Source organism: Chinchilla lanigera, unplaced genomic scaffold (assembly GCF_000276665.1).
Source record: "Chinchilla lanigera isolate Chin_1 unplaced genomic scaffold, ChiLan1.0 scaffold00100, whole genome shotgun sequence".
NCBI classification, from domain to species: Eukaryota; Metazoa; Chordata; class Mammalia; order Rodentia; family Chinchillidae; genus Chinchilla; species Chinchilla lanigera.
In genome coordinates this window covers 684,676-711,391 of record NW_004955501.1, presented here as the reverse complement: position 1 = coordinate 711,391, position 26,716 = coordinate 684,676, and the positions used below count along the sequence as shown (strand labels likewise).

General features: G+C 49.0%; 2 protein-coding genes across 8 annotated transcripts in view; one reads left to right on the top strand and one right to left on the bottom strand.

Annotated features, from left to right (window-relative positions):
- Armc8 (armadillo repeat containing 8) overlaps positions 1-5,425 on the top strand; it is a 94,918-nt gene extending 89,493 nt beyond the window's left edge. For all 5 annotated transcript variants that reach the window (XM_013505762.1, XM_005406746.2, XM_005406741.2 and 2 more), the window contains one exon: positions 2,947-5,425. In XM_013505762.1, the coding sequence (XP_013361216.1) occupies positions 2,947-2,980 (34 nt within the window). In that variant the 3' untranslated portion in view covers positions 2,981-5,425. The remainder of the gene's footprint in view (positions 1-2,946) is intronic.
- A 2,767-nt stretch (positions 5,426-8,192) lies between these two features.
- The window catches only part of Nme9 (NME/NM23 family member 9), an 18,893-nt gene continuing 369 nt past the window's right edge, over positions 8,193-26,716 (bottom strand). Inside the window, exons 2-13 of one of the 3 annotated variants that reach the window (XR_001231520.1) lie at positions 26,606-26,642; positions 23,616-23,673; positions 19,148-19,251; positions 17,870-17,941; positions 17,025-17,141; positions 14,939-15,014; positions 12,719-12,798; positions 12,323-12,415; positions 11,364-11,518; positions 10,263-10,399; positions 8,562-8,667; positions 8,193-8,425 (exon numbers count right to left, since the gene is read on the bottom strand). Coding sequence is in view for 2 of the 3 variants with exons in the window: in XM_005406739.2 (XP_005406796.1) it covers positions 8,391-8,425; positions 10,263-10,399; positions 11,364-11,518; positions 12,323-12,415; positions 12,719-12,798; positions 14,939-15,014; positions 17,025-17,141; positions 17,870-17,941; positions 19,148-19,251; positions 23,616-23,673; positions 26,606-26,638 (960 nt within the window). In the remaining variant the exon portion in view is untranslated. The remainder of the gene's footprint in view (positions 8,426-8,561; positions 8,668-10,262; positions 10,400-11,363; positions 11,519-12,322; positions 12,416-12,718; positions 12,799-14,938; positions 15,015-17,024; positions 17,142-17,869; positions 17,942-19,147; positions 19,252-23,615; positions 23,674-26,605; positions 26,643-26,716) is intronic. The other 2 variants (XM_005406739.2, XM_005406740.2) reach the window with 2 other exon arrangements.

The window sequence follows — 26,716 nt, the reverse complement described above, 5'->3', positions numbered from 1 at the left end:
TGCCTAGAGAGAAGACCTCTACAAGAAAACCAGCGAGGCTAGAGAAACATAATGATGAAGAGCATAATCACAGGTAAAAGAGCCAGAGGGTAAAGAACCTGGTAGGCTGTAGTAGTAACAACTTTGGCTTTAGTCAGTTTAACAGGAAGTCATTGGAGAGTCACTGAGCAGAGGAGGCATTATCTGATTTGAATGTTTAAAAGGTCACTGTGGTGGCTCTGTGCAGAATCACCTGTAGTAGGGCAGTAACGGAGGCAAGGAGACCCATTAAAAGGTGTGCAATAATGTGGGCAGAGATGAGGGTGGCCATGGTGGAAGTACTGAGAAGTGATGGGGTTCAGAATTTAATCTGAAGATAGAACCACATACAACTTGCTCATGGACTCAAGGTAGGATATTACAGAATGTGAGGAAAGGAAAATGCCTAAGTTTTAGCCCAAGCAACTGGGTTGAGAGTATTGCAATTCACCAAAATGGTGAGGAGCATAGGAGAAGGGGTAGGGACCATTAAGAGTTCTTCCTGGAATGTGCCAACTTCATTATACCCATTGGATCCAGGGGAGAGTAGAATGAGAGATAGAAGTTTGGGAGGTGTTTAAAGCCATAGGGCTAGCTGAAGTCACCAAACAAGAGTAAGAGTGATGGGAAAGAGGAGTGCTAGATCTGGGGCCTTCCCACATTTAGGGAAAGATGAGAAAGATCAGTAAAAGGCTGAAGGAACAGCCAGTGGTGTAAGAAGAGACCTAGGCACATAGGTGTCCTGAAAGCAGGGGAAGAGAATGAGAAAACAATGGCCATTCATCCTTCAAATCTCAGATCCTGCTGTCACTTCCTCCAAAAGCCTTGCTTGACCTACTTCCTCTCCCCATAGGCTATGCCAGGAACCCTGTGTGTTCCCATAGCACCCGCAGAGAACATCATACTGTGTCTCAGCTGCCAGCTTGTCTGTCTTCTCTGCTGAAGGGAGGAGGTACTTACAACTGCTCCTCAAATGGACAGCTATCCCAGACTCTTTGTAGCACACAGAGGAGGCTGGTCTTCAGCTTCCCTGAAGCTTCCTGTCCTATAAGTCAGAAGACAAGTTCTTGAATAACTGGAGCCCTAGGCTGCTGGTCATGAGTGTGATATCAGAGGCAAATGAAGGCCATCTGCATTCTAAAGGCTGGATTTAAACTTGTACTTGAGGGCTGGACCCTGTACCTCCCCCTCTGCAGCTGCTGGCTTAGATGATGGGCTCTGTCAGCCCTCTTCTGGTTGAACCACATCATTCACTGAGGTTTTCTCTGGTACTTCTTCAGGAGTGAAAACAGCTCTACTTAAAATAGTCCCAGGGGTGATCTAGAATGCTAAAAGAAATGTCTCACCAGCATTAAGTGGGGGAGGTGTCGGGAGGAGAAAAGAAAAGGAGGGAAGGACCGTCAAGGTGTGAGCTATTAAGACCATGTAAGGAAAGGTGATCTTGTTTCCAAAACCACCCATCTGAAAGACTCCTTAGATAATAATAGTAGAAAGAAAATCAGATAATAATCAAATAATCAACCTCTGAGTAGGATCTAGAAGGAATTCACATTGGCAGTTTCAAAGAGTAATACAGGATTTCAGTCAAGACCCTTAGGTAACATTTCTGTTGTGGCATCTAATAGGACGTCCCTCAGGTTCCTTTTGTCCTTAAATCTTTATGATCCTCTGACTCTCAAGCACTTGCAGTTGGGGAGCTCTTACTAACCAGCGTTCTCCATCCTAGCTGCTTCATGGATTTCAGGAGGCAGGTAGATGGTCATTAAGGGGTTCATAATCTTATTTCTGAAAATGTCCTTATAGAACCTAACTTGTCCATATCTAGCACTTTCTGTTCAGGTGGTTTAGACTAATCATATCTTCGTCTTTATAGTCTTTTTTTTTTTTTTTGGTTTTTCTCCGGTACCGGGAACCGAACTCACGACCTTGCACTTGCCAGGCAGGCACTTTGCCGCTGAGCTAAATCCCCAGCCCCTGAGCTAAATCCCCAGCCCCTATAGTCTTATGTAATTGTAAGAATACTCTTTAATGTACCACTTTAAAAACTGTAAATTCTGTCCACTTACTTCATTATAGAAACCACACTTGACTCCAGCTTGTCACTCTACTTGGTACTATTTTCATCAGCTGATAGTAACTGATAATTTTAGTCTTTTCTTTCTGTAACCATTAGAGACCATTGCTAAAACCAACTCAATAGTTCCACAAGTGCATTCTTAGGATCAGCTCAAAGGAGGTCACTCTTAGAAGGATTGGATAGGTCAAGGCACTTGCATCCTTTCCTCTTCACCAGCTGTCTTTTTTCCCCACTTAACAATCCATGTCCCACACTGATCTCTGATGCTGTCCTCAGAGGTGATGAAAAGAACTGAGTGAAATTGTAACCTTGCACAGATCTGAGGCATTTGGACCATGACACACAGCCTCGTCCTGTGGGCTCTTGGCCCCTTCCATGTACCTTCTGTTACCTTATAACACTGTTTCCTGGGTCAGAGTTCCTTCCTTCTTAGCATCTAGAGCCCTAAGTGTCCCCGCTACTGTGGTGCATCACTAATAAAACCTCCATGCAGTAACAGAAAGCGAAGAATTCTGGATCCATCACAGGTATATGCCAGTGACAAAGGAGCGTAAGTATGGAACGTCAGCAGGTAGGAGAATGCAGATTGTCACCAAGTGACAGCAGGTTTAAGAGTAAGAACAGCAGTCCGAGGGAAGCACAGGAGGAAGAACACAGCCAGACTGGGTCTGAAGTATCTGTCGACTACAGCCCTCTACCCTTGAGGTGCCCGGCTAGGCTCATCCCCATCTTCTCTGAGGAATCTGCCTTCTTAAAAACTCCCAGCTACCATCATTGAGCCACAGGTTTTTTGCTTCAGTTACATTTCTGAGCTGATGGCTAACAGACACTTTGTGATTTCGTGATTTCAGGGCAAAGACGGCACTGCAGCAGTACCTGGCATGATGGGAGCAGCCTGGGCACGTGCGAGCACCCCACGTCCTTGTCAAGGAAGTACAGGAACTAGCCTCATTTGATTCCTTCTATTTGCACAAGTCACCTTGGACTGCAGGGAGCTGTTTTGCAAAAGCAGTTTAGTAGGCTTAGATCTCATTCATCTTGAGAACATTTTTTGAGGTAGTAATTTCCTCAGAGGACTGTGTTTTTGTTTTGTTTTTTTTCTGAGCTACCTGGACTCTTTATTAGAACAATCAATCATTTTCCTTTGGACCTACAATTTTTTGCCTATGCTGCAGCCACTTTGTGAGAATGAATGAGTGTGTGTGTGTATGTGTGTGTGTATGTGTACATGTGAGTCAAAATGAGTGGATGTGTGGTTGAGGGATACCTCAGATTTTTCTTTTCTTATTTTGTGTGAAAATCTCTTTTCTACAGATTTTCCAGGGTTTAAGCATTGCTTGCTGTATAAAAAACTTTACTGAATTATATACAGTTTGAATGAAATGTTATTTTAAAAACAAAACAATTGTTTAGTGTTCCATAAAGGTTATGTTGAATTTTGGTCAGATGAATATTTGTAAGTAAAAAAAAAAAATATATGCACTTCTGAACCTCAACTTACATAGATTTTCTTTATAAAAACAAAAACAAAAAAAGAAAAAGTTGGCTATAGTTGGCCTGAATAACAGGCACTATACATGGTGCTGTGCAAAGTAGTAGGCTAGCATCTTACTGCTAGCATCTTACTGCCATCCATATTAGCAGGTACAGAGCCTTTCCTCAGCCTATTTTAGTAAGCTTTCAGGCTTCCAACTCAGAAGAACAGGGTGGAGTGGAGTGAAATGAGGTGACAGACTCACCATAGTTTTTGTAAAACGTCAAAGGGAAATATAACTACTGATAGTGAAAGCCCAGCCATGATCCAGTGGGCCACCCCTGACAGGAACTGGCCACTGAGAGCTGTCCTAAATCCTGTCATGGGGGTGGCGGTATCGCAAGATTTAGACGTGGAACTTTATGCTCAAACTAAATGTAGGTTGTCACTTCCTGGAAACAAAGTCAGATCACTTTGTGCTTCCTGAAACAGCATATCACTGTGAAACTAGAGTGTTCTACAGACACATTGTAGAGAGAAGCAAGAACACAAGGTCGTTTAGAAAGCTGTCTTTCTCTTAGCTCTCTCAGCAAATTTATACTAATTGCTCAGGAATGCTAGACGGTGTGCTTTTGTCAAATGAGATCCAAGATCTTCTCCTGCATGAAGCTACAACAGCTCGAGTTGAGAGGAAGGAATCCCCCCAGGATGACTGAGGATGACTTCTTTTTACAGCGAGTACCTTCCACAGCCCTTAGCTTGGCGTCGGCTCCGGCTTCTGGGTCAGCTTCCAGGCGAACTCAACAGTTTGCTCTTGACTATTTAAAGGTAGAACCAGCCTTCCTTTCCCCTTTGCTAGAAGATCAGAGGCATCAAGGCCAGGATGTGAGGCCTTCGATCCAGAAGCTTGCGGTGAGTGTGTGCCACTGAGGGCGCCCCGGGCCCAGCCACCAGCCACTCCTGATGGGCGGTTCACTTTGCAGCCACCCAGTCACCGTCCTGCACCTTCCTCCGAAGATTGAAATCTGACTGATTGAAAATGATGTTTTAAAAATGTATTTAATGCAGTGTTTGCTGTTCTCAACATGACCAGCCAAGATCCAAACACAGAGATTTCCAAGTGGTTATTTTTTTCACAACTTCACAGATTTTAAAATGTATTGTAACAGGAACATGGGTTTTATGCAGATAGCAGAGCGCTACTGTGAGCAAAACAGTTTCAAGAAAATCTAATATATTGGGCATAAAGCCCACTCATTGTCACTTCTAGTAATGAGAAAATATTTATGGTTGGCGTTTGTAACACAAAACACTCTAGTGTTGATACTAAAAAGTACCGGGTAAATAGAAGGAAACCAATAATGAATGCTGAGACAATCTTGAACACAAATAGTATTAGAAAGCTGAAGACCCAATGAAGTAAACATGTTCACACTTCAACTCTGGATGAATCTTGCCTGTGACTAAACACAGTAGGCAAATAAAAAGTGCTTTATGATAATTCGCTTTCGATTTGAATGAATGAAGGGAAATGTATTTATTAAAACGGAGCTGTTTGCTGCTTTGCACAGGTGCAGTGCGAGTCAGCAAGGAAGTGGGAAGAAGGGGTCACGGTCCTGTGTCTGCTACCCAGGTTCTAACTAAGCTTCTTGCTCTAACACTGCATTCTGTCTCTCCTCTTACGCCCTGATTGTAACCCAGAATTTATGAACTAGAAAAGAATGTCCAGTTTAATGAGTTGCATTTTTTCCTTAAGCACTTTATTCAGAACAGTACATGTTCTTCTTTTAGTGTTTGGATAATATGATTTTAACACATGCTAATAAAAGCCAAGAAAAATCGTGGCAACTTCTAAAGAGGAGTCTGTTTTGCAAGTGTCGGGAACAGGAGGAGACGTTAGACGGTGGCGTGAGCTGTCTTTTGGAACCGTGATTCTTTGTGAACAGAGGGTTGAAAAGTGGTCTTGTACCTCTGACTGAAATCCAGTGTGCCTTGGGGCAGTTAGGGCTTCCAGAGGCACCCGCCGCAGTCAGGAGACGCCACTCTCCCTGGCCTCCTGGAGACAGCAGACCTTTGAGGAGTGGCCACTCCCAACCACCAAGACATAGCCCCCTCGCCCCGCAGTGCTGGGTCTGCCCCTTCCTCCTCGCCTTAGGTGCCCCACACTGCCACCACCACCACCGCCGCCACCTGCTGGACTCGGGTCAGAGCTTGGCGGAGGGCCTTCCGCGCCGTGCACAAGCAGTGCCTGTCCCGCTGCAGAGACACGGGTGCACTCGATTATTGTATGCTGCCTTCTCTGTCTCTGAAATGTGCACCGCACCTCCCAACTCAAGCGTCACTGTTGACAGAAACCCAAGCGTACCGGCCCCAGAGCGTGGGGGAGCGGAGGACAGTGAGATGGCTGGCGAGGAGGGGAATTCTGGAGGAAGCAAGCTCTGAGGGGACCTGGGCGGATAGGAAGCCGAGGCATGCCGCTGTTTTGGTGATTACCGTGAGGAAAACCTGGAAGCGAGCACCGAGCAAGCAGAGGAAAGGGGCACACCCTCCCTCCCGCAGGTCCTGGGGAGGGTTAGCAGGAAAGGGTCCCGGCACTTCCCACCTGGGACCCAGGCTGGCGCTGTCCCGTCCTGCCCCTTCCACTGACCGTCCGTGGTCACTGAGCAGAAGGGCGTGTGTGTGTTCCTCACACGATGGAAGTTCTGGTCTAGCACTTAGCCAGGGAAAGCTCAGGGACCCCCCCTGCCACGCCAAGGCCCACGGAGTTGCCTGCCAGGCCACCTTTCCTCCGTCTGGCTCTGCCGCCAAAGCCTGGCTTTGGCATTGCCAGGCCATCAGCCCTCTCGCTGAGGGCGGGGCCAGAGCCCCCCTTAGAGTGGAGCCACTGTGCTTGACCTCCTGGGGCGGCCTGCCGGCTCCCATCAGGCACCTGTACCGGGGAGCAGAGAGCCCTCACCGCTCACTCGGGCCCATCCCAAAGTAGCTTGTGTTTTGAGAAGCCAGGCCCCGAGTCCCCACCGGGAATGTCCTCTGAGAGTGAGCTGGCCTTAGGCCCCTCTCGGGAGCCCCCACGCAGCGCCCCCACTTATGGCAGTAACCTGTGGGAGATGCCACAGCACCCCGAGCAGGCTGAGTATTGGAAGGCAGCGTGTCTCACCAGTCCTCGCCCTCCGGCCCGTCACCTACTGCCTCTTCAGCTTCCCCGCTGCCCAGCCCTGACCCTCCCAGCTCCTTCTGGGAAGGTTTAAAGATTCGCGAATGACAAAAACGCATCCCACCCTTAGCTCAGCGCCCCCTCCTGCTTTTGGAGCTTCAGTCACCCCATCTTTCATCTCACCTTGATGCAAGGTCCTTAACTTCCTGGCTTCTGGGGAGATTCTAGTCAGCTGAGTGCGAACAGCGCTCCCAGCTCATTCAGAGCTCCTTGTGGCACGGAAGCCTGAGCTCAGAGCTGTTATGCTCCTCAGAGTCAGTGCCAGCTCATACGGGAACAGACCGAGGCCGTTCTTCAGCCCACGCACAAGGGAAGCTCACAGTGAGCTGTGGGCCTGGGGCTTCTGGAACAGTGGGTCCTGCTTCCCTACCGCCCTGCTGCACACTTTCACACAGGACCCTGGGCGGGTCCTCATGAGCACTGTGGCCGTGGCGTCTCCATCCAGAGGTGACAAAAGATCACAAAAAACAACAGTGGCCTTAAATGGTAGGGCCTACCCAGTCTCAGGCCAGAAAATGTAACGCCTCCATAGCAGGCTGTCCTCTGGGAGCCCCTGCCCATTCAAGGAACTTCAAGTCCTAGGAGTGCACTCTAGAGAAAAGCAGCAAATGAGAGGTTGCTGGCATCTCCCGCGTGGTGTGGAAGGTCACAGCCTTCCTCCTCAGGCTAGGGAATGCCTGGGCTTGGTGACCTTACATTAGGACAGAGCGAACTGGCAAGAGGGAGTGGCAGGGCCTGGTAATATTACCAGGACTTCCTGGTTACTTTTACTGTGCCCCTCGCAGGAAATCCCTTAGAAGCCTGGCGATTGGTGAAAATTGGAGGTAGCCTGGCTCCACTCAGAGCACTCAGCTCTAAAATTAGGCCCTAGCAAAAGAATGAGAAGTACAAAGAAACTTAGATGAGGCTGGGCGCGGTGGCGCACACCTGAGGCAGGAGGATCGCTGTGAGTTCGAGACCAGCCTGGGCTGCAAAGTGAGCTCAAGGCCAGCCTGAACTGCACAGCAAGATCCCGTCTCAAAAAGACAAAAAAAATTTAAAAAAAGAAACAGGTGAACCCTGGGTCCACGTATAACTTCCTGTTGCTTTTTGAACGTGTCCCAATTCGTGGAGGGCCACTCACAGATGGACAGATCAGACCTGGCAGGGTTAGGTGGCTGTTCTGAAGGCTGGTTTATACCTGGCCCACAGCGGTGTGCTAGCAACGTCAAGGCCCATCTCGTTGAACTCATCTTTGAGTTCATAGTTACCGAGTTAGCATCTAAAATTGTTTATCAGTAGGTTTACTGCATAGTTTTACTGTAGAGGAGGCACTGCCCTGTGTGACTCAGTATCCCCTGAGGTGATGCCATGTCTCGGCACAGTACAGTAACTCATGCATATTTTGTAAAATCCAGAAAAAGAAGTTGTATGTTCTGTATACTGTTTAATATGGCAAGAAAGTACTATTCTTTTCATTGTCCACAAAGACCGCTAAGCCAAGAAGGCACTGGTGCACACGAAGTTCTACTGTGCGGTTCCTTCCATGCAGACGCGAGCGCGCAGACGGTTCACGTCACGGCCTTGCCCGGGGTGACGTGCTCAGGAGAACAGTACAGCATCTCAGTTCACATCCTCAGGGATGCTCCTCCGGCCTCAGCGTCTGTGGGATGACAGACACTCTGCAGGACTTCTGAACCGGTCCTGCCCCGCCCACCGTCCACAAAGAAGCAGGAAGAGGAGGAGCTAACTACATCGCCGAGGACCAAGCTAGGGGCAGGCGACGAGGCACAGCTCACATGTGTGTGTTAGGGACCAGGACTCAGGAGAAAGGAAAGCATTTGTCGAGCACACACGCCACCAGGTTGACTTTGCATCCTGCCTCCTTTTATCTTCACGGCTCATCTGTGAGGAAGATGATCCTTATGGATGTACTAGTTTAGGGTTAGCTCCATTATCTCCATTTCACAGATGAAGAAACTGAGGCCCAGAAAAGGTAAGGGACTTTCCAGAAGGTATTCAGCTGAGTCGTGGAGCCAGGATTCCTCAGGACTGTCTGTCTACAGAGCTTGAGTCCCCTACCCTTAGGGCCTTCTCCTTGGCAGGAAGAGCGCTAGGTAAGAGAAAGTACATCTGCTCCCCAAAACGTAACACATCAAAACCCCAGTGAAGCCCCTTCAGAGCAGTGCTCGATGAAGGCCATGTGGGCACTCCTTCCTGAGGTGCCATCTGGGCTCAGACTTTGTTACCAACTGAGGCCAAAGAGGCTCCAGCTCTCACGACTCTCGCTAGTGTTTCCCGCCAGTTCACCCTCCCCCTGCCCCTAACTTGGCCCGGAGCTACGCCTGTGCGCCTCCTGGGACCCCCAGGCACAGAGGAAAGGCACCGTGAGTGCGGGTCTAGGAGCGCTGGCCGTGGCAGGGATGACTGCGGAACAAAGTGCACGGGGCTGAACCCTGCTCTCCTTGAGCCACACTTCCTAGGAGTTCCCGACGCCCTAAGCTCTGGTGCCCTCAGCTTCCTCCTCAGCTGGCAGTGGGGAAAAAACAAGGATTCAACAAGGGCCAGTACGAGCCAGCTCTTGCCTGCCTTATCTTACCCTCTGTCCACCTAATTCTGACAATGTTGGACTTTGGATATTAAGACCACGGGCATACCAAACACTTGTGTAAATACACTGGTTAGGACCCAACCTGAGACACAGGCTAGTACCATGTCAGATCTGCACTGGCACTCCTCCCAGAGATCCCAGCCTCACACCCTGTAGTTTTTCTAGGATGCTCATCTGCTCTCCCAGCCTTTCAACCTCACCTCAGGCTCAAGGTGGAGGAGATGTGTAACAGCAGCAGAAATGGCACCGGGGAAGCCCAGCTCTTCCCCTTCTTAGGCACTGGGCTGTCATGTGTCCTTTGGATGCTTTGGGTTCTCACCCAGATCTGGAGGTGCTGATGGGTCTGGCGCACCTTTCTAGAGGCTGTGAATGCTCTCCATGAAGGGAAAGGTCCTGGGCTCTCTTCACCCAAGCCAGTGTGGACTGAGGAACAGAGGGCCACAGAGGGCTCCGGGACGGGGGCCTACTTTGCAACTCCTGCTCTGAGAGCCACTAGGGGATCCGTGAGGGCATACAGAGCACGGAGGACAGGAAAGGCCCACTCAGCTTTCAAACAGGCTTTAGGAAGTTATGTACATTTTCCCAGTGTCACCACAGGAAAATGCAAAGTACCTTTGCAATGAAAATATGACTCCGAAATAAGCAGCAAAAGATGGAATGAAGTATTAAGGAACAACAGTCTTACTCCAGGAAAACAAAAATAGTTTAATATTGATCCTAAAGTTACTCGATGACCCATATTTTCGGAACAGGACTTTATTAGATTGAATTAGTAGTAACCAAATCATCATCAGTCGCCTCCACCCACCCGCACACGGACTTAAGCACACAGTCACAAATTCCTTTTCCCTTCACACTTAGTAAGGACCAATCTGCCCTGAGAACTTACCCTGAAAGGCTTCAGTATGTTCGTCCGAAAACTTGAAACTGGGGAAAAGCAATGCCAGCTCTCGGTTGGCATCTTCTGTGTCTCGGCTCCCGTGGACTGCATTGAAGGGCATTTCTGTGCCGTACTGGGCCCGGAGGCTGGGAACATTGGCCGAATGTAAAAGAAACAATTGATGCATTTGAAAAGAAATGTTTTGCTTCTGGCAACATGACCATCAGGCACCAATCAGCGCTCCGCATTTCTGTGAAACTGCTTCCTTTTTGTAGCACTACCAAGAACTGCAGAGGCACAGCAGTAGCTGACAATGCACAGGCGCACTGCTGGCCGGGTGGCTGACCTGCAGGATCCCGTAGCGCTCTGCGGAGCGAGGCGGGCAAGAGCCATTCCCACCGAAACACTTGTGAGTAAAGATGCAAGCGAGGCGCTGCCGTTCTGTCAATGCTACTGTAAAGCGCCAGCACCAGGCAGCACTACTCCTCAGAGTGACCCCAGCAGAGACCAGCATGTCAGGACCTCTGTGTGCCAAGCTCTCTCACTGCCTCTATCCCGTCAAGATGGTTGCTCGTATCCCCATTTCACAGAGGAGAGAATGGAGGTCGAGAAGGGACTCACTGAGCATATGAGACCTAGAATTTGAGCCCAGCTTCTTTCTCTAACCCAGCTGCCTTGCACACAAATGCTCTTGGCATCTTGTAAGATGTAACTGCAATTCCTGGACCTCTGAGACCTTTCCTGTCAGCTGGGTCTCAGCTTCAAAGGCCGAGGCACACCCTGCGTGGATGGGTGGGGAGCTGAGCCCACAACGCAGATTCCCAAGCCGCCCCCAGGCTCTCTGACTTGGCAGCCCTGAGCCGGGCCCTGCAAGCTGTATTCTGGGCCTCTCTGGCTAAGAGGTGACAGCAGTGAGGACTGACTAGAGCAGCAGCCTCCGTAAGAGGGCAGAGCAGGGAGGACAGGAGGTGCTTGGCAAAGGCTGGGCACCAATCAGAGCAGGAGGACGTGGGCATCTCCTGGCCATCACTGTGTGACCCACACCTCTAGCCCAGTGCCAGTGAGGTATAGGTTTTCAAATGGGGGGAAGGACCACAGCCGTAACAGTACCTTTCGGGCTGCTCCCCCCTGGCCACACTGGGGTCACAGGGTCCCATGAGGTCCCGCCAGGCAGTAACCACGTCCTTGGTGTCCTCTGCTCTGGTGAGGATCAGGAGATGGCTCGGCCCGCTGCACATGTGACGTACCAGCTTTCCAAAGACCTCCTAGTCGCAGGGAGGGAAAAGGCTGACCCTCGGTAGGAGCTGGTGAGGCCTGAAGAACGCCAGGGAGCCCACCCTACCCACAGGACGGGAGGGAGCCAGTGAGCAGCCTTGCCACCCGCCAGCACGCCACGGGAAACTCGGCCACGGCCTGGCCATCTCTGCCCGCTGTGGACGGTCCTGAGCAGGGCTGGGGGTAACCAACCACTCTCCGGGCACCCAAAAAAGTGAGACTTTAAGTGGACTCGGAAGTTGGACATAAGATAATTATAAGAAATTATGCAGAAGCATTTAAAAGACCGTATATGTGGAAATGATGTATGGATATTAGACAGCCAAAAGTGGGAGACAGCTGAGACTTTGGGGGGTGGCGCTGGGGATGAGCCAAAGGCCTCACACAGGCCAGGCCAATGCTTTATCGGTGATCTGAATCTTCAGTGCCCCCTCTCCCATTTCTCATTTGGGACCGGGAGGGGCTCTCTCAGTTGCCCGGGCTAGTCTCAATGTTGCAGTCCTCCCGCTTCAGCCTGCTGAGTAGCAGGGATGATAGCCATCGTGCCCAGGGTAATAAGTTGTTATTTCATTACCTAAAGTCAAAATCTTTTCCTTGCCACCATTAAATTTTACCTGACACAGGCTATAAGCATTCTGAGAGCAAGTTCACGACCCCCTTGCTGTTCATATTCTCATTCATCATAATCTAGCTTTTCCCAAACGAGTATCCATCTATTAGTGTAATGCTGGAGGACAGAAAGAAAGAGGTGTGAAAGAAAGAGGTGTTGAATGCCTGGCAGAGGGTGCACAGACCTCTCCAGCTCTGTGTTGGTACAAAAGTCGCACATCTGCTTCTGGCAGACTTCTCTCTTCGTGGGTGAGAATGTCAAACCCAGCTTCCTGGATCTGTAGAATAGGTAAGTATTTCAAAAGTGTACATCAAGCCCAAATTTACATATAACTTAATTGAAAGGTAAAAAATAAATAAATAAATAAATAAATAAAGGCAACATTAAAAGCCGTGGGGACCCATAGTAACTGTCCCAATCAGATTTACCATTTTCATTTACTGAGTGGAATTGAGTTACAATTCCTTAGATGCCTTCTCCCCGCCCCCACCCCAGGACACTGCTGCCTGATGCCCCACCTCTGTTTATCCACCAGAAAGGACAGGAGGACAGCCGTGCGGGTCAGTGTTACCTCTCTTACCTTCACAATAATCTCATCAGTCTTTCCATGGACCACTGCATCTGGTTTAATGATGGCCAGGGTACAGGTCTTTGATGACACTGAGACAAGCAGGGGAGGGGAGGGGCAGTGGCCTCAGAGGCTGTTGGGAGGCCACCTCAGAGACAGGCGGCCCCTCCCAAGGCTCCACGGCGGAAGTGGCAGGGACAGGCTTGGCTCCCCGTTCCCTCCCCAGGCCCCCTGGCTGTGCCCTGCAGACCGAGACTCCAGGAAAGTATAAGGCTGCCCCAGAGCTCAACCTCAACCTGGCTTCGAGGGAAGGAAACAGGCTTGGTGCACCCAGGGTCAGGGGACACATGGCAGGGAAAGTGCTGCAAGACTCTGGGAACAGGGGCTGGGGATTTAGCTCAGCGGCAAAGCGCCTGCCTGGCAAGCGAAAGGTCGTGAGTTCGGTTCCCGGTACCGGAGAAAAACCAAAAAAAAAAAGACTCTGGGAACAGAAGCCCAGTAGCAACTGAACAGCTGGGCAGGTGGAGGCAAGGAGCAGAGGCGCGGGGGCCCAGCCACGCTCATCCCTCCCTGCCCCTCTCTCCTGATTCTCAGCCTCTAACTGCTGTCAATGCCAGTAGCTACTCTGCTTCCGCTGCATTTTATCTTTCCTTGACTTCTCAGCTCCAGCACAAGCTACTTCAATCCTGTCTCAGTTCAGTTCCCCAGAGATCGCTGAACTGACCCATTCATTTCATTTGGTTTTTAGCATTTTTTGTTTATGTTTTGTAGTGCAGACCCAAGGTGCATGCTAGGCAAGGGCTGTACCACTGAGCTACATACCAAGGCCCAGCTTGTTGCATTGAGCAGTGGCACCAGTCATGGGTCACTGGCTGGCCAAAGGATTAACTGCCCTTGGGTCAGTGTCTACCATCCAATCAGCTGAGCGAGGAGGGAGGGGCCGAGGGAGCAAAGCCACGGCTTAGCCCCAGGCTGTGGGCAGGTCTGCAGGGAGCTGTAGGCAGGTCTGGTCACATCCAGGAGCCCCTCTCCCTTTCGTAATTGCATACACAATTGTGGCCTCGGTGGGTTCCAGAATCAGCAGTCCCCCACATCCATTTCTGCTTCTCCACTTATATTGGTTGTGTCATAATACAACAATGCCTACATTTAAGGAGGGTTGGGGCTGGAGATTTAGCTCAGCGGCAAAGCGCCTGCCTGGCAAGTACAAGGTCGTGAGTTCAATTCCTGGTACGGGTACTCGGGGGGAGGGAATTTGGGGAATTTAAGGAGGGTTTTCTACTCTGGAAACCTAAAAAGCATGTGAACTGAAAGGCTACACGCTATGGTTTCCTACATTGCAGAGACCTGGTTTACGAGGGAAATGGAGGCCGGAAGAAAGACGCTGTAACACAGAAAGGAGGAAACAAATGTTTCCTGCGGGAACCAAACTGCTCCTGCAATTAGCTTTCTTTTCACAGTTAAGAGTTTTCTTCCTTTCCTAAACTGTCTCCCTCCTGGTTAGAATCCAACGCAAATGGTTCTTATCCACACAGGAAAAAAAGGCCTTTCTACTGCATGTGGTAACAATTTTAAAACTTCCTTCTCTTTATCAGCTCAGCTCCTGACATAAGCTGGTTCGCCTGGTTTTCCAGTTACCACAAGACATGAGTCCCCAGCAGCAGCCTGTCCACCTCGGCCAGCTTCACTGGCAGGCTGCTGTGGCCAGAGGGAAGGCCAGGTAGGGCTGCTGTGCCCCAAGGTGTGCATCCTGTGAGTTGCAACTTATGGAATAAGGGAACGAGTAGGGTGTGGGGTGTACCGTGTTGCGTGCGGGGCTGCAGGGAGGAAGGCTGTCTGGTATTTCAGAAAAAGACACCAGAAGCAGCTTCAGCTTCCCAGCTCAGATAAGGACTGAGAAAACACCAGGGCCATCGTTTTACATGACCAGCATTGCTGCTACCCTTTTACTAGGCAGCGCTTTCCTGATGTTGGGTGACTGCCATGAAAGTCATTCTTGTTAGACCTCAACATCATCGGAGAGATGTGACATATACCCAGGACGCTGTTACAGAGCAGAAGGGAGATTCGACACGGAATGTGTGAACTCAGGCAACTGGAGGCAAAGCATCTGATGGTCAGTCTAGGCGGGCAGAGTTCCGACTGCTCGATAACCAGATCACTCAAATTTAAAACACACATCCAGTTGGAGTCCACCTCTCCTCTGGCCTGGCTTGTTGGTTCTGCACTCACCCATGTCCTCATGTTCACCACCATCTTTTTCATGAGAAAAGCATTCCTCTTCATCAGAAAGAGCCTGGTCTTTAATCTAGCACAAATTGGTCATGAGCAGAGTGTAGTTAGCCAGTTGAAATTATCACTAAGACCTTCAAAACACTAAGAAACAACAAAAACAAAAGGCCTAAAACATAGAGCAACAGTAAAAGGCTGTCAAGATTATCAAAACCTTAGACACTTTACAGGATCTTTTCTAGTAGTTGGAAGGAGGTATAAGAGTACTGGGGCTTGACCCCAAAGCCTTCACACCAAGCTACATCCCCAGCCCGCTTTCTTATTTTTTTAAATTTTCAGACAGGGTTTCACCAAGTCAGGCAGTTGCCCAAGCTGGGCTTGAACTTGTGATCCTCCTGCCTCAGCCTCCCAAGACTGCTAGCTTTGCAGGTGTGTGCCGCCATGCCTGACAAAGATTCTAGCTCTTTTGACAAATGTTTATGTAGACACTAAGGGAAAATAAAAACTAGATAGTTGGTAAGAGGACTGTTATGGTTTGTGTCTGGGTGCCCCCACAAAGCCTCAAACGGTCATGGGGCAGGCTTTTAGAGTTTGATTGATTATGGGTGTGAGAGCTACACCCACCCTGGGGTGGGTAGGTTGCATATGTAAGGGAGAGGAAGGGGCTGCTTGCCGCCATTCCTCCCTTTTGTGCTTGTTGCTTTTGCTGTGTTCTGCCACCATGAACTGTAGCCCTCTGCCATGTGCCACTCTGCCTTGTAACCTGCCAAGTATGGACTGAAACCTCCACAAACTGTGAGCTAAATAAACCTTCCCTTCCTTAATTTTAGGCATCAGGTATTTTGTCCCAGCAACAAAAGGAAAGTAACCAAGACAATGACCAAGAATTAAAATGCAAATAAATATTAACTGACAGGCTATCTAGTGCAGGGAAGAAAGGGATGGATTATGGTCCCTGAAGGTGCCACACGAAAATGTGACCATTTGCAGTGTTCTTTCTTGAGGAAAAATGGCTAGTATGGACAGTGGAGGGAGATGATTCGGTTATAATCCATCCTATAAGAAAAGGGCTTTGCTACTGGGAATTGAGTATGAAAATGTGAACATTGAACAGTGGTGTGTTTGGCAGATGTGCAAAGCATCTGAAATTGTCTACAGTGTGTCAAATTTCAGAGGTGTCCAGTTATTTGTGAGGAACTTGCAGTGTGTGTTATCATGGAAAGAACTGCTCAAAATCACAAGCTATGCTGTCCCTATTTCTCATGGTGATGACAGAGCTTGATTTCTAAATTAGAGAAATGGACTGTCTGGGGTCACAAGTGAAACCTTTAGGAAGGAGTCCATGGCGCACCAGGAAAGATTTGTCCTTGAGGTGGAAGGGATGTTCTCCTACCCGCTGCCTAGAGTTTGGACAAGTGTCCCTAAGTGGTCCACACCTTAAAGGCTTGGCCTCAGCTTGACATTATCAGAAGGTGGTAGAAATTCTAAGAGGAAGGATTTAGTGGGAGGTCTCGGGCAATTGGAAATGCGCCCTTGGCGGGGGTTTGAGACAGTGGTTTTTGATACTCTTCATGTTTGCTTCCCCGAGTCCATGGGGTGAGCAGCTTCCTCCACCACACATGCACACTATGGCACACACTGCCTTTCACCGGCCCAGAAGCAGGGGTCCAAATGAGCTTGCAAAACTGTGAAACAAAATAAACCTTTCCACTTTTAAGTTGATCATCTCAGAAATTCTGTTCCAGTAATAGAAAGCTAACACACCTCTACTCAGCCCCGTGAATTTATTTCCTTTCTGAGTTTACTGCTTATTAAGAGCTGCAGTAGTGGGCAAAAGAAATGGGCAAAAGATGTTAAAAGGCTCTAGGTGAGAGGGACGACTTTTTAAAAACTTCAAATTGTAGACACATCACAGCTGGCATTTTATACTCTCCTGAGCCCTCTGTGAGGAACAGGCCCGGCATGGGGTATTTATGAAGCTTTCCGCTGACAACTGGAGGTTAACCTGGAGCAGGGTTGGGGGACTTCTAGCTTCCCACTATGAGACCACTGGTGAGAGTAGCACAAAGAAAGAACCTCCACTCACCACCTTCCGCTGCCTGCCTTCAGCCAGCACCTTCTTTTCAGCCTCCAGTTGGTCAAGGATGGTCTTCTGCAGCAGGGGAGCATTTGCTCCCCTAACCACTGCCACCAGCTGTCCTCCCTGAAATGAATCACAAATCATGTGACCTCCTCCTCCCACAGCTCACCTCTCTTAAGAGACAGCAAGTGTGCTTGAAAGTGTGTCAAAGGTCAAGGCCCACTGACCCCCAAGCCCAGTCTCCACCGGCCATTTCCTGTGTGGGTGTTCACCTTTGTCCCACCTTCTGAGGCTGTCCCATTGGGATGCCCTTGGGTTTGCTCTTTGTTGTAAAATGATTTTCTTTTGATCCAAGTGTGGTGGTACACACCTATCATCCTAGCACTCGGGAAGCTGAGGCAGGAGAATCACCACAAGTTCCAGGCTAGCCTGAACTACATAGCAAGACCCTATCTTAAACCCCTCCCCTATTAAAAATGATTTCTCTCTGTCCTTCTGATCTGTACCTTCTACTCCGTGCCCTGCCTTTCAAAGCTTCCTTCAGGGCAACTGCCAGTTAAAGAACAGTATACAGAATTGGTGAGTGACTAAGTGACTTATACCTGGCGCATTCAATTAACAAACATCGACTGAGCACTTTCTGTGCCAAGCACTTACTATGCCAAACACTTAGTAGGCAAAGGTGAAGAGTACAAATGTTAAGCTTAAAAAGACAGAGCCACTGCCCTCAAGGAAGAAGGAAGTGGTCCTGCCAAATAAACCATTAGGGTACACCCACTCCGTCCAGGGAGTGGACCATCAGATGTTGTGTCTCCTGAACATTCTGTGCACCGCAACTGTAACGTACTTACTGCGTAGAACAGAAAGGTGGGCTCACACTTCCCCCGGTATCTTTCAAGGACATCCAGACAATCCGCTTCTGCCTAATGGAAACAAGCTGTCAGCAGGAGCCTGGGCACAGCGGGTGTAAGGCACGGGAACTCCGACCTCCCCAGGAGAAGCCCCGCTCACTCTCCTCTAATCAGAGCTGTGCTGTCAGCACACTGGTAAAGAACTCCTGGCAGCCGACCGCCTTGAAAAACCAGGGGAGGAGGAAAGCAGAGCTTCCCCAGCTCGCACGCAGCGACTGCACCCATCGGAGGGAGTCCACCGGCTAACGCCCTTCTGCAGCCGTGACTGGCAACAGCAGATGTGAGAGGTCCTCAGACACTGCCTTCACGGTCGATGAACCCACCCTTAGGGACACCGCAGACCCCCGGGCAAGCTGTGCGCAGCATGCTCTAGGAAGGTGCCAAAACTGCCTCTCACGGGAGGCAGTGCACAGTCCTTGAAGTCCACCTTCTGAAAAGATTGGCACTAGAGCCAGGCGTGGTGGCGCGCACCTGTAATCCCAGCACTCGGGAGGCTGAGGCAGGAGGGTCGTTGTGAATTCGAGACCAGCCTGGGGCTACAAAGTGAGCTCAAGGCCAGCCTGAACTGCACAGGGAGACTCTGTCTCAAAAACACCAAAAAAAAAAAAAAAAAAGGGCTGGGGATTTAGCTCAGCGGCAAAGCGCCTGCCTGGCAAGCGCAAGGTCATGAGTTCAGTTCCTGGTACCGGAGAAAAAACAAAAAAAAAAAAAAAAAAAAAAAAAAAAAAAAAAAAAAAAAACCATAAAAAAAAAGAAAGATTGGCATTAAGTTATCTCCTGTCTTTAGTACCTTTGACCCTCCAACACATGCTGTATATCAACAGCATCTCTGACACACATAATCCAAGTAATGTCTGCTGGAGGTGCCCCTTGATAAAGCAAAGAATGGAAAGTGCTCTGAAAGTGACATTTCAGGCAGAACATCACACAACCTCCTCCTCCTCCTCGGAGTTAACCTCCCCTAAGAGACAGTGTTCATGAACCCAGACGGAGCATGTGCACTGGAAGGCATGCACTCCTGCCCTTCACACAGCATCAAGAAACCGCCCAAGCCAACGGGACCTCGGGGAGGTCACTTCTCTACATAATCATCGGGCATCAGGGCAGCATCAGCAACCGATGCCTTTCGGTGATCTGCAAAGGCCAGTGCACGCTTCCCCTTCGTTACTATGTTTCCATTTCATTTTGCAGTGGTCCTGCTGTTGCCAAGAATCTTACTAATGCGAAATGTAGGAGGTCCAGGCCAAGCTCCATCCTCATCTTCTGGAAGAGGCTCACCACAGGCTTGCAGGGCCCACACCAGCCTTGGTAGACGTCAACAACTGCATGGAGCCAAGAAGCGGGGTTTATTCCTGCATGTCCCAGACCTCAAATGGGTATCTGCTTACGGGGGTACTCACTGGAGAAGGGGATTTGTTATCCCACCTGATCATGAAGCTGCATGGAAACACAGTTTTCTCTTATTCTTATGGACTCACTATACTGAACTCTAAATATAACGAAGTACAACAGAACATCGTCTCCTTAAGGTGGCCCACCTGGCAACCACGAGGCCCGTAGGAAGCGGTGCAGGCCAGCGCCTCTGCGCACCAGACACATTGAGGACCTGCCCGGCCTGATCATGACGCAGCAGCAAGTGCTAGATTATGACTCACTCGTGGCCACATTTCAGAGAAGGGATGTTTGCCACCGGCCTTCCCACGCACAGGGTTTGTGCCCGGCCCACATGGTGGCACAGTACGCAGTCTCGGGGAGACAGTAGGAAAAGCCCCACCTCTTAACACCATCACAGTGGCCTGTAAGTTTCAACATTTGGAGGGGACACGTTCAAACCACCACACAGCAAAGTTTTGAGCCAAGTCTGTCTGATCCCACAGTGCAAGCTCTTTCAACTGCTCCTGGAAAGGGGCAGGAGTCACCAGCTCACGAGTGTGACTGATTGGTTCCTCCAGATGGCATAGTTCCACAGAGAGTGAGGTCCAGGCCGACCATGGGGGGAGGGAGGAGGGCAGACAGGGGTGGGTGGCAGGCGTGAGGGTAGACTGGAAAGCAAACAGAGCTGGGCGTGGTGGCGCACACCTGTAATCCCAGCACTTGGGAGGCTGAGGCAGGAGGATTGGTTGTGAGTTTGAGACCAGCCTGGGCTACAAAGTAAGCTCCAGGCCAGCCTGAACTGCATATCGAGACCCTGTCTCAAAAAGACAAAAAACGAAACAACAACAAAAAAAAACAACAACAAAAGGAAGCAGAAACACCGGGGATGAAAAACAAGCATGCATGGAAAGGATGAAAAGCACCCCACCCTGAGCCTGGCACAGAAGGAGTGGGTGGGTGGGCAGGGATGGCTGCAGTGAACTCAATTCTAGATGAGCTGGGTTTCTGATGCCAATCAGAAAATCACTGACAAAGGTCACAAAGGCAACCAGAAGCCCAGAAGGAGACTGGGGGCAAGAGCAGAACTGGGGCCCTCGCTGTCGTCCAGGTGGAGGTTAACGCTTTTCTGAGAACAGGACTTTCACAACTGACAGGCGTTTGGATTTCAACACCGCACAGTCATGCGCATGGAGACCGAACAGGGCACTGGGGGCAAGCCAAGGAAAGGTCTCTGCAGACTCAAGACCCTGCAAGGCCCATTGAGGAAGGCAGAGTCAGGCCCCAAAGTTAAAAGAAAAAAAAAAGCGCTGCAATTACACTACAATCTCTGTGCAGTATTCATAGTGATTGTTACCTATCATTTCTACCAGCTTCCGGTACCCCTGTATCCTCCAGGGCTGTGGGAGGAGCTGAGGGGACAAAGGCACATTTTGAAGGTTATGGGGCAATGCGGAGTGAAGCCTGCAGGGACTGACCCTGAAAGAGAGGGACCAAACCAGAGAAGACACCTGGAAGGAACAGCAGAGACGAAGAACACGTGTGTGTGTGTGTGTGTGTGTGTGTGTGTGTATGCACACACACGCATTTGCGTGTACACACCTACTTAAGACTTTTGCACGTTAGGAGGCAGATGAAATTGGGCCGGGAGAAGGCAGGGCTTCCCAGACAATGGCTGGCTTTGGAAGCAGGTTTATGTTGCTCCAGAAGGCGGGAGGAATATAAACCCCTTGTGTGAGTGTGTGTGGTGTGAGTGCGGGCAGAGTGGGAGTGTGCGTTTCTCTAGCCTGCCTAGTGCAAAGGGCTGGAAAGAGCCCTTCCTCCGTGAGTCCGCAAAGGTCCAAGAACCACGCAGCACGGGCTCAGCAGACCCGATGCTCAGGAGCTGGTTAGCCACCATCACACAAGGGGGGCCCAGAACAAGGCATATTCTTAAAAAACCACTATTGTTAAAGAAATAGAAGTAATGATTTGCTTTAGCCTGGCATTGTGTTCCAGTTGCCCAGCTAAGGCACAGGAGCACAATTAAAAAGCGTTACAACCCTGCAAGCAGGGCAGTGTGGCAATACTCAGACCCACAGAACAGGGTGGGTGCGACCAGCACTGACTTAGAACCCACTTGGCCGCAGGCGTGGGCAAGTCTTTGAGATGAAAAAGCCAGCGCCACTGTTTATTTTGGTTCTGGTTTCTGTCTTTTTGACACAGGGTCTCACTACGCAGTTCAGGCTGGCCTCGCTTTGTAGCCCAGGCTGGTCTCGAACTTGCAAAGATCCTCCTGCCTCAGCCCCCTGAGTGCTGGGATTATAGGCGTGCACCACCACACCTGGCTGCCAGCGCCACTGTGTCAGAGGTGGGGCAGGGCAAGATAGCGCACACATCTAACCAGGTGTGCGTGGGGTGGGGACTGACAGAGCCCTAGGGGCTCCTTGGAGGAAGTGACACAGAAGCTCAGGAAAGATGCCAAGCAGGAAGGCTACAGCAGAGCTGGGGCATGAGGAAGGGATCTACAGGTCGTGATGGACTGTGATGTTCGCAACCCCAGTGATGTGACGAAGGGGAAACCTGTGGTACGTTCAGGAAAGTGTCAGGGCCCAGGACACACCTCAGGAAACAGGAAGGGGTTGAAAAGACAGATGAAACCCTAAGGGGGGAGAGTTCTTAAATGCTGAAGATCGTGTGGTGGGGACTGGAGACCCCAAAGGATAGGAGCAGATGTGAACTGACCTATTTATAGGAAGAAATGAGCAGACACACAGAGAATGACAGTGTCCAGAAAAAGCTGGCCGTGGTGGCGCGCGCCTGTAACCCCAGTTATTCTGGAGGCTTAGGAAGGAGGATGGCAAATTCAAGGCCAGCCTGGGCAACTTAGCAAGTCTTGAAAATTTTTTAAAAGGCTGGAATGTAGCTCTGTGGCAGAGCACTTCCCTAGCATGCATAAGCTTCAGGGTTCAATTCCCAGTTAAAAAGCAGGGAAAAGAGCCAGGAATGGTGGCCGGAAACGGTATCCCAGCCCTCAGGAGGCTGAGGTGCGAGGATGACAATTCAGGGCCAGCCTTTACTGCACGGCGAGTTCAAGGCTGATCTGGGCTACAGATGCGACCCTGTCTGAAAAAAATGGGAGCCGGACGGGGTGCCTTTGAGCTGAGGCTAACAAGGCTTTTTCCACCTGGTGCCCTCTCAGAGCCCTGCTCTGGAGGAAGCCAGTTCCTACGCAGCTGCCGTGAAACAGGAATGGTGAGAAATCGATGGCCAACAATCAGGGAGGACTTGAACCTTCAAACAGCTGCGTGAGTGAACCTGGAAGTAGAGCTTCTAAGGTCAGCTAACAGCCATATAGATGCATTAAGGAAGCAAACCTACCCCAAAGCCTTGAGATCCTCCGACACCGTTCCTGCACCCTTGTGAGAGCCTGTGGGCACCCAGCTAAGCTACATCTGGATTCCTCACCCACAGAAACTGTGGGGCACTAAGTGTTTGTTGTTTTGAGCCACTGGTTTGGGGATACACTGTTACGCAGCAATATGTAACTGACACAAAGAGGAAAGGGATGAGGAAGTCCGTGCACAGCGGCTGCTTTGTTTCCTGATGACTACAATCCTAGCTGTGGTTCCTGGCTCTCTCTCCACCCCGTGAGTTCCAAGAGACTCTCATTTTCCTTCTAGTACATTCTCAGGTAATGAGAAGAAGTTTCTATGCCTGAACACCAAACTATCCTGAGTGTGGCAGCCAGCTCTCAAACAAGAGAACTCTGTTGTCTGACAGCACTGCCTCATTTCCTGACCTGAATTTATGTTGTTCAAGCCAGATGTAAATACAATATTCCCCCCTTATTCTAAGAGGACACGTTCCAAGACCCCTAGTGGACGCCTGAAACTTTTGCTACTACCAAACCTTATATAAGCGCTTCAACACAAAGATAGTTAAACTGATAACTACTAAGAGACTAACGGGAAGGCAGCACATACAGCATGAATACACTGGACCGAAGGATGATTCATGTTCCAGATGCAGTGCATGAGATTTCCCCATGCTACTCAGAATGGCATGCAATTTAAAACTTACGAATTATGCAGCTCTAGAATTTTCTCATTTAGTATTTTTGGACTGTGGTTGACAGCAGGTAACTGAAACTGCAAAGTGAAATCTCAGATAAGGGGGAACTACTTATACATAGCCACAAAGAAATCACCCGGTTCTTATGAGGCTCCCAGTTACAGGACAACGGCACTCACTGCAGCCTTTCTCTTCGTGGTTCAACACATCACTTAACAATTTTAAAAAGAATATATTTAAGAGATATTTTATTTTAAATTACCAGTTAGTCCTTTGGAACTGAGCATTTCTTCCCAAAGCTCCTGGGTGCTGATGTTGACCTAGAGGCAAACAGGCAAATGGCTGGACCACCGAGTCCACAGATGGGGAACCGAGTTAATGTATTTTCTCTAGATTTGTCTCTGAAATACTTACAAACAGAGATCAAGCTGACCTCACTTTCTCCCCAGTCTTCTTTTCTACTTCCCTTTCTTTCTGTTTCTCTCCCCAGGAAAAACCATTAGCCTAAAAACGGTTTGTACTTGGTATTTCCTGATTCTCAGGCATTTGAAAAAAATAATGTTGGATGTTCTTTGTCCAGAAACAATATATAAAATTGCTGTTTTTAAAATATATACAATCAGTATCATACTTTAGGTTTCCCTTTGCAATTTGTGTTTCCATTCACTATCAGAAATAATTAAAAGTTGAGTCTATTGCTACTCGTTCACCTTTTTCTCTTTTTTCTCACATTTTTCTCTTACCTACAAAGAATTCCAGATTTTACTACGTATGAAATGCAAGGAGAAATGCCTATTATCCATTCTTGTTAACAGTATACATGTCTGTATACGCTCTACAAGATACATTTGTACTTTGAAAATTTGCACTTGTAAGTACAATGTAAAGAACGGTACTTGCGTTTTTAAATTCCAAGTACAGCATAAAGAACATCTGGCAGTACTTGTAAGTTACCCGAAAGTAAACTGTCACATGATATCCCACCCCCACCCCCCAGAATGTACATAATCACAATACAATCATTAAAATAGAGGCCACTAATATATTATTACCATTTAATCCTTAGGTACCATCCAAGTTTTACATGTCATCCCAAGAACATCGTCAGTGGCAAAGGAGCTAGTCAGATCATGTGCTAGGTTTATTGGTCAAACCTCTGTAGTATTAGTCTGGAGTGATTCTTCAGCCTTTCTTTTATCTTCTTGACCTTAACACTTCTGAAAACTATATGCCAATTATTTTGCAGACTGTCCCCCAGCTGAGTGTGTCTGTTTCGTGCTAACTGGTCTCAGAGGATGCATCTAGGTTGAAGTGTTTCAGAAGCTGAGATGAGTTCTCATGTTATCCCATAGGGTGATACCCAATTTCCATCTGCCTGTTTCTGACACTTTTACCACCGGATCAAGGCGGTCTGTCAGTCTCCTTTACTAAAATATTACTTCCTTTCCCTCTGTAGTAATAAGTTTTCATGGGGAGCTACTTTGCAACTAAATACATTAGAAGACCGTGATAATGATAACTGCTTCTGAGTACACCTATGCTAAAGTTTGTGTCCCTTTAGAAAAACAGGACATATTATCTACTGTAATGGCAGGCAGCATATAACACCTGCAGATCTTCTATTAAAAGTCCGTCTTTTTAAGGAAATATACTCATTTTTTTGTTTCTGTTTTTTAAAAAATCCAAAGAAAAAGCAGCATGGTAGCACAAGCCTGTAATCCTAGCTAATCAAGAGACTAAAGCAAGACCATCAAAAGTTTGAGGCAATCCTGGACAACTCAGTGAGACTGTGTTTTGAAATGTAGATATAAAAATACAAGCTCTGGAGGCTAGGGACATAGCTCAGTGGTACAGTGCCCTGGGTTCAGTCCCCAGGAACACACACACACACACACACACACACACACACACACGGAAGAACGAAGTCCTCTTGATGCCATAAATGGTGTAAGCAAGTTGGGCTGATGTCATTGTGGACCCACAACTACAGTCCCGGGGCAAGTGGTAGGGGGATCACAAGAGCCCAGCCCAAACCCTGCCACAGAGTGACCCACACCGGCCCTGGGGCAGGCCTCTGGCAGCTGAAGAATCTCGCCCCAGACACAGGGGAAGAGCAGGAAAGTATGGGAAATACTCGATATATTCGGTCTCCACTTTTTTCCACATCCAGTAGGGAGTGGATGGGAATGTGTGGCATCTTTTGACCAGGTTCTCTCTGGATGCCCTGTGACTGCTGCATTAGTCACAGAAGGAACCTCAAATAAACTTGCCAAGAGAGAGGACAGTGTTTCAAGTTGGCTGAGCCTCGGCACTGCCGTCAAAAGATTTACTTTAGAGGGAGTTGACAATGACACAGATGTCTCCATGTAAGCAGGGAGGGGATGCCAGTCCCCTTCTGTCCCCAGCAAATGATCTCATAACAAATCACTTTCCCAATTCCAGGGCCCATGCCTGCCTTTTTTTTTTTTAAACTACGACTTTACCATCAGCCACTACTTACTGTCCAGGTCCAAAAAAAAAAAAAAGCAAAGCCGACAATGGCTTACAGTTTCACTTGCCCTCGATGCAAATGAGATAAGGCACTCTATATGACAAGCACGCATCGCATAATATACCCCCAAACACTGTTAGTAAGTGCATGCGTAGAGAGGTCTACACAGAGCAGTGCTGCAGATGATGTCCAAACCCAAAAGAATTTGTTTCACGTTCTCTAAGCAAGCTGCAACTGTGTTTCAAACAAAGTGTAACAGTCACATGGGATTATGCTGGTTCCTCTTTTCCTGATTTTGTAGTTTTAACCCACATTTGGATCTTATGGTTGTATAAACGCTGTAAGCAAAAAAGAAAAAAAGAAGAAAAGAAGACGCTTCTGGCAGCGCGTGGTAATGCACGTCTGTAATCGCAGCCAGGAGGCTGGGGCAGGAGGATCGCTGCAAATTCGAGGCCAGCCTGCGCTACAGAGAGAGTTCAAGGACAGCCTGAACTGCGTAGTGAAACCCTGTCTCAAAAAGACAAAAAACAAGACAAAAAAAAAAAAAGCTTCTGCCCCGTGTGTACAATGTGCATGTGCATAAGTACAGTATAAAGTTTGTCATCACTAGTAGTCTGAAGCCATTTTTTCAAATTTTAAGACAGAAGGGTACAACAGTCAAATCTGAGAACACTGACACACAGTGCTAACAAGAGAACGTCGCACTGCAGAGTGCAACCCCCCGCCCCACCCCGGCTCCAGTCCCGTCCCCCCAAGCGCACCTGCAGCGCGATCTCCTTCTTCTTGCTGCCCATGGCGCTGGAAAGAAGCGCGGCCCCATCAGCGGGGCGCGCTCGGGCCGCGGCCGCCCTCCGCCCGCTCGAGGTCCCCGG